Genomic DNA, 7,096 nt, shown 5'->3' with positions numbered 1-7,096 from the left:
GGATCATACATTGAAAGGAAACACAACTAAAGTGAGTATACTACTTAAGATTTAAAGTACCAGCTTCAGTCTCGTTATTTTCTAGCCACACCTTGTAGTTTTCTTCCGAGTTTAATTTATTGACCATATTTTAGAGAATGACAACAAGAAACAAACATTTTTAAAATTTATTCTTAACCTAACTATAATAAATATTTTTTCACTAAGACATTTGTTTTATGTTACTATATATTTAATTTTCCATCATTTCTATTGATATTTTTGCAGGACTTTAATTTAGGTGCATTTTACCTATAAGGGCAAATTATGAACTTCATTTTAAAATATGCTAAGTTATAAATATATATAAATAGTACGCACTGCTTAACAACAAACCATATATATGATGGTGTTCCTGTAATACTCTGACAGTTTTACTTCATTATCACTGAAATATTACCAGCAGATGACATTTCAATATTTTATTTTCTTATGCTAAATAGTAGTAGTTTCATCTTTATTAATTACTAATGTAGGGGACTCAAACTCAAATGCAGCAAAGGGCCAGTCAAATAGAGTTCAATATTATTCGATAAACCAAAGCATACTGTAATTTAAAAAAGAGTTCTAAGAAACGACCTTTTGCGGCCAGTCCTTTACAGCTTACATATACAGTTAAATGTTTGAATTTTTTTTGTTTTAATCCCTGCAAGATGTTAGAAACATTTATTTTTAGATAAGAAATCATCAAGGCTGCAGGACAGATATGAAGTCTTAATGGGCCACCAGTTTGCAATCCCTGCACTAGTGTAATAGAAAGAGAAAGACACTATTATTAATCAGAACAAGAAAATAAAATTTAAAGAGTTGACTAAGCTGATATTGGACAACAATTGACAATAATTTTAACATTGAGTATTTAAATATTTTATAATTACAGGCATATATAATTAATTTCTGTTAATCAACAAATATTTATAACAAACTACTTTATTATAAATGTCCATGCATTGTCCTATAGCAGAAAGTCATCAACCTTAATGAGCTCGTCATTCCAAACTGCATCTTATCCACTTTGAAAAATTTTTATAAAGGAAAATTTCTAGTGTAAAAAGAAACTATTGTAATAAAACATTTTCATCATTCAAAAACAGGCTTATGCTACACGTTAGTTTTTAAATCAATATTAGCATTGTCGAGTTTACAGCTTTGTATTCATTTTTCATATTCAATAAAGTATTAATGTGGATGCAATGCACTTTGGAATGACATGCCTCTTATATATAAAAGTAATGAATGAAGAACTTACTTCTTGTATAAGAGGATAATGAATACCTTCTTGTCTAAAAATAAATTTTAAGACCTGAAAAAACAATCATTATTGTTTTAAAAGAACTTTGTTTATAAATTTTTTACTCTTTAATTTAGAGAAAAAGACAAATTTATTATTTTATTCTATTTTTACTTTTTTTTTAAATTAACTACTAATGTTTTTGAGATTAATCTGCTACATTAAGAAAGATTAAATTATTTTGACTTTTATAAATTTAGGCCAATTAACTTATTTGTTAGCTATTTCATTTAAAGAGTAATATGAAAAATGAGATAATTAAAAACATTTATTCTTTTTTCTTGCATTTTATTCTTTTAAAAAAATTTTGTAATAATTGTAATAAGTATAAACATTCACATATTTCTTTTAATTACTTGTTACTACTGACATCGCTAGAAAAGTATTTATCAGAAATTTTTGAAAAATTACAATGTTTAATTTTTTGAAAATGATCCTTTAATAAACAATTAACAAGATATTTAGACATAGAAATAAAAAAAAAAATCAGAAAAAAACACTAAAATAAATTTAAAGTGTCTTCACATTTCTTCCTTTTTCTTACAGTGTGGGAGTGTGGGAGCATGGTCAATTTTATCTTGAGGCTCTCATCCAATTCAATATGCAAAATGTTAAAAACTTCCAACAATTATAAAAAGTATATTAATATTTTAGTGTTTCTTCTAAGTGATATTAAAATTAAGAATTGCAATAATTTCTGACATCAGTTGTAATAATGGAATCACAGATATCAGAAAATATTAAAAAATTCTTTACAAAATTATCTTGATTAGTTTATTATGGGTTTAGAGATAGTATCAATTTATTAAAATAATTCTTACTTTAATAATCCGTGGACAATGATTTAAATCCCTGTAATTCTTTTCTTTTGGATAAGGAGTATTGAGTTCATAACCAGCAGCCATCTCAAACAAAAGATGACCTGCAATGTTGATTAATAAAAAACAAATATCAAATTTTATAATATAGAACATTAAGGGATTCAGCTTTATTTGAAATTAATGTGGAATAAAAATTATATTAGTTAATTAAACTGATTATTTTGAATATTAATAAAAATCTTTTTTTCTCTATTTTATTTAAATGCGAGTACAGTCAAACCTGTCTATAACAGGACCTGTATAGAGCGAAAACATGTCATTAATGGAAAATTTCTTTGATCCCTTATACACTGGCAGAAATTGAAAGTGTTACACCTAGATGGAATTGATAGAAATTCATGAAACTTGGTAAACATGTACAGGGGCATACGCAGAAGAAATGAACACAAAATGAAATGAATTACACGAAGTTTTATTGCTGTTTGGTACATGTTTCTGTAAGAGGTATGGCCACCTTGAGCATGGATATACTCTTGGATCCTTGCAGGCATTGAAACAATAAGTGCTTGAATGTCTTGTTGGGTTATATCTCTCCATGCCTGCACAACTTGTGCAATCAGTTGTTATACAGTGCGCGCTGGATGGCTATGAGACGTAATCCATCTATCCATGGCATCCCAGAAATGCTCTATAGAGATAAATCTGGAGACTGGGCGGGCCAATCCATGATTGCAACACTTTGCAAGGCCTGTCATGTGATGTCAGCACCATGAGGATGGGCATTATTTTGTTGGAAGATACCGTTTTGGGTAGTGTTCATGAAAGGTATGACTACTGGATGATCACCCTGTCCACATACTGGCAGGTGATCATTGTGCCTTCAACAACCACCAACTCAGTCCTGCTGTTGTAACTGATTGCCCCCCAAACCATGAGACCAGGAGTTGGACCTGAGTGGCATTCTGAAATCACAGCAGAGTGGGCTCTTTCTCCAGCATGCTGGCAGACATGTTGCCAACTATCACATTGGTCTAAACAGAATCAGGATTCATCACTAAACACAACTGTATGCTATTCATGTGTCCAATTACGTCTAGCAGCACACCACGTTAGCCGTTGTTGGCGATGAAATCTGGTTAAGGGAACACATTGCATGGGGGTCCGCAATCTCAGCCCAGCATCAAGCAATCGGTTTACAATTGTCCATGGGGTGATTATGGCAGTAACTACTGCTCGGATCTGTGCTGCCATCGCACATCTGTCAGCAACTGCCATCCGCAAAATATGGTGGTCTACATGTGGCATCATCCTTCTGTGTGGACCTGTGCCAGGTCTGTGAGTACTGGACCCTTCCTGCATCCACCATGTGATCACTCTTTGTACTGACATTGCACTATGGCCAGTACTTCAGGCAATTTCACGATATGATACTCCCATTTCTGACATGCCAATTATCTGACCTCTTTCAAAGTCGGATATTTGGGTGTATGGAGTTCTCACTCGTCGATATGGCATAGCTGGTCACCAACAACATGTGGACCAAAAAAAGTCATGTTCCATAACACAGTTCACAAATTATAAACTAAACACTATAGCAATTTTGCATAACAAATGTCTCCATAATTTCCATACCACTGTATGTACTTCATTTAATTTTTGATCATTCAATATCCTTCAAAAAGAGATTCTTTTTCCCAATTTCATATGTCTTCGACAATATTGGGTGGGTGTAACACTTTCAATTTCCACCAGTGTATTTTTTGCAAAAAGTAATGTAAGTTAACCTGTATATAATGGAACCTGTCCAATGCGAAAATGGAAAGGAAAATTGGGCCGTATAACAGAAAAATCAATGTCTTTATCCAATTTAACACAAATTTAACAAGAAGTTTACAAGCCTAGAATGTATAAATCATTAAAAAAGTCAAAAGATACACAGCAATTCAGAATAGCAAAATATGACTACTGTACTACAGTAATTTTATTGAGATTTAAACAAAGTATTTTTATTAACAGCTGTTTTTACATATAAAAATTTAACACGTTATTCCTGATGTGAGATTGTATTCTTTGGTTTGAATCTTATTTTAAACTTTTTTACATCACATTTCATTTGAATAAAATCAAGTCAAAATGTCTGCGGATAAAATGCACATTGGGCATATTATGCATGTTTTTTAAGTTTCTTAAAGGATATCATGCTATAAAAAACAGTAAAAAATACTCGTACTGTATATGGAGAAGATGAATGTGTCAAATGTGGTTTTGAAAGTATCATTCCGGAAATTTTGAACTAAAGGATATAAAATGCATGAGTCCCCAAAAGCTGTTGAAGAGAAATTGTGGGAAGTTGTTAAAGATTGTTGAATAACAACTCATGAATTTGCACCAAATCTTAGTGCGTCACAGACACGTATTGTTGAAACACTTCATTCACTTGAAATGGTAGTAAAACATGCTGATAATTGTGTTTCATAAGCAGTTTGTTTTTTTTGTCACTTATGAAAAAAAACAAACTGAAATTGAGTATAATTTTGTCTGACAAAGGTAGACAGCTGTAAGATTTTATTTTATTTTTAAATTGGTTACTCGTTTTTATCTTAGAGAACTTTTTTATAGATGAATGAAAAAATTAGTTAAAATAAAAATATTTCTTATTAAACGAAAATTTGTTCTAGCAGGTGATGATTGTTCGGTCAAGTACTGAGGTACCACTGTATTTGATTAATAAATTTCTCAATATTACCATGTACATCAAAGTTTCATTAGTCACATTAATCAAGGAATACCTATAGTAGGTAACCTGTATATAGTGGAAACCTGTCTACTACAGAAGAGTTGTTCAGTCTCTTGAAGTTCCATTATAAACAGGATTTACTGTAATAACATCTTATTATACATGAATAAACAAAATCAAAATGCTGGATTACTGGCAACCCCCTGCAAACCACACAGGTATATTATTAATTATGCTATCTGACCTCTAGTTGCTCTTCAGTTTCAAATACAATATCTCATTTAACAATTCAATTAAATTTAAATATATATACTGTAAAACCTGTCCAAAATGGAATCCAAATAAAACAAAAATCTACCTAAATGGAAAAAATTCTTTGGAACAGAGTGATTTTCTATGTTAAGAAAAAATCATGTTCAAAACAAATACACCAAAATATTTGGAAAAAATATTTTATAGTGTGTGATTCCAGTTTATGAAGGTTTTACTGTATACAAGCCACTCAAAAATTTCCAAGAAGGGACCAAAATAATCAAAATGTGTTATTAAATAAACTTCTTTATATCCTTTTACAAAAAAAATCACCTGAACATTAAACTAATAACTAATTTCTTTGAATTAAATTTAAACTTACTTTAATTACTATTGTTATTAACTAATTAAAAAATATAAATATATATCATAACTTACCAAAACAAATGCTATCAACGCAATCTTGATTATCACAGATATACTTCTGAAGTAGAAAATAAATGCGTGTAGTATTTCCTAATAAAACATTTTCCAATCCGGAAATCCTAAAATGTTTATTAATAATCACTTTACAAATCTGACATTACATGTTAATTACATCAATGATATATAATAGTTTCAATTTTATGTTAGACTATAATTAGTTCTCTTTCATCCTAGAAACTTAAAATAATCTTTTAATTTCATTATCTGCTTGTAATAACATTAATTTTGGCACTTTATTATCTTGGTAATAATTAACAGGAAAGAGCTTCTATAAATTAAATTATTATTATTTAATTTACTACCATATATATCCACGATGGCCAAAATGAAATTTGCAACTGCAAAAGACTTCTAGACCCTTACACAAATTATTTTTTATAAATTTGGTACATACTGCTTACAAATAGTTAATAGTCAGAAAATTTACAAAATAGTAAGTGATGTGATATACACATGGATTGCAAGTGTAAGTTAAAAATATATTTATCTAGTCAATTGTAAAATAACCATTAAATAACAGTGAATTTACTGTAATATTTTAACTATATACAGGTATAATATAAAAAACCACTTCTATTGGAAATGTGACTCCTATTGTGACAAATTTTGGCCACTCAATATACGTAAGTAAATAAAAAACCTACACCTATACAATATTTGAAGCTAAAAATAATCATAAAAACTAATACTGTGTGAAATGAAGCTTGAGTTTATTTGTTTAACTCAAATTTAGAAAAACATTTTTTCTAAATTTTATATTCTGTTTACATAGAATATGAGCAAAAATATATTCCATAAAGGTAACCAAACACATTAGTAAATGGAGAAGCTAAATTTAGTAATAGCCAAACTGATTATTTTATTTAGTTATAGCCAAATAAACAATAATTTTACAATTTTAATGATAATTTTTTAATGAAATGAAAAATATTTTTGAATCTTTATTGTTCACAAAAAGTTCTTTTTTTCTTCTTTCTTTACTTTCCAACTGAAAGACAATCAAAATAATTGTTACAACTGAATGAGTAAATTTAAATATCTCATCCTGCTTTACTAATTCAATGATATAAAACTGCTTGCTTGAACCAAAAATATAAAGTCATTCACTTTTTCACACACAACTTTTAGATCTCATCTGAATTATCAGTAAGTTTTTACCAAAAAATACATGAAAATAATTTTCAATCAATAACTAATTACTTGGTAAATGATCATATTTATTTAGTAGGCAGATAGAAAGATATCATCAAGTTACTTTAAACATTTATTATTATAAAAAATGGTCTTTTTCTACAAAAATTACTGATGAGATGAATATAGAGTCTATGAACATACTATAGTATTGCTTTTATGAGCAACTACTAACACTTTATCACACTATCTGCTGGTATGGCACACTGATGTGTTCCAGGTAAAAATAGCCCTGATTATAATAACAGATGGCAGAATGCATTTTACGAGTATTTTACT

The 7,096-nt window shown here is 29.2% G+C and overlaps 1 protein-coding gene across 8 annotated transcripts in view; it reads right to left on the bottom strand.

Moving 5' to 3' along the window:
- Positions 1-565: 565 nt before the first annotated feature.
- The window catches only part of LOC111633975 (slowpoke-binding protein-like), a 52,757-nt gene continuing 46,226 nt past the window's right edge, over positions 566-7,096 (bottom strand). For 5 of the 8 annotated variants that reach the window (XM_023378641.1, XM_023378637.1, XM_023378638.1 and 2 more), the window contains exons 7-9: positions 5,579-5,685; positions 2,152-2,252; positions 568-1,342 (exon numbers count right to left, since the gene is read on the bottom strand). In XM_023378641.1, coding sequence (XP_023234409.1) covers positions 1,208-1,342; positions 2,152-2,252; positions 5,579-5,685 — 343 coding nt within the window. In that variant the 3' untranslated portion in view covers positions 568-1,207. Of the gene's footprint in view, positions 1,343-2,151; positions 2,253-5,578; positions 5,686-7,096 lie in introns of all 8 variants that reach the window. The other 3 variants (XM_023378634.1, XM_023378636.1, XM_023378635.1) reach the window with 2 other exon arrangements.

This window comes from Centruroides sculpturatus, unplaced genomic scaffold (assembly GCF_000671375.1).
Source record: "Centruroides sculpturatus isolate CEXI.00-Female unplaced genomic scaffold, Cexi_2.0 scaffold833, whole genome shotgun sequence".
Taxonomy (NCBI): domain Eukaryota; kingdom Metazoa; phylum Arthropoda; class Arachnida; order Scorpiones; family Buthidae; genus Centruroides; species Centruroides sculpturatus.
The sequence above is the reverse complement of the archived record's forward strand: the minus strand, read 5'-3'. Positions and strand labels throughout refer to the sequence as shown.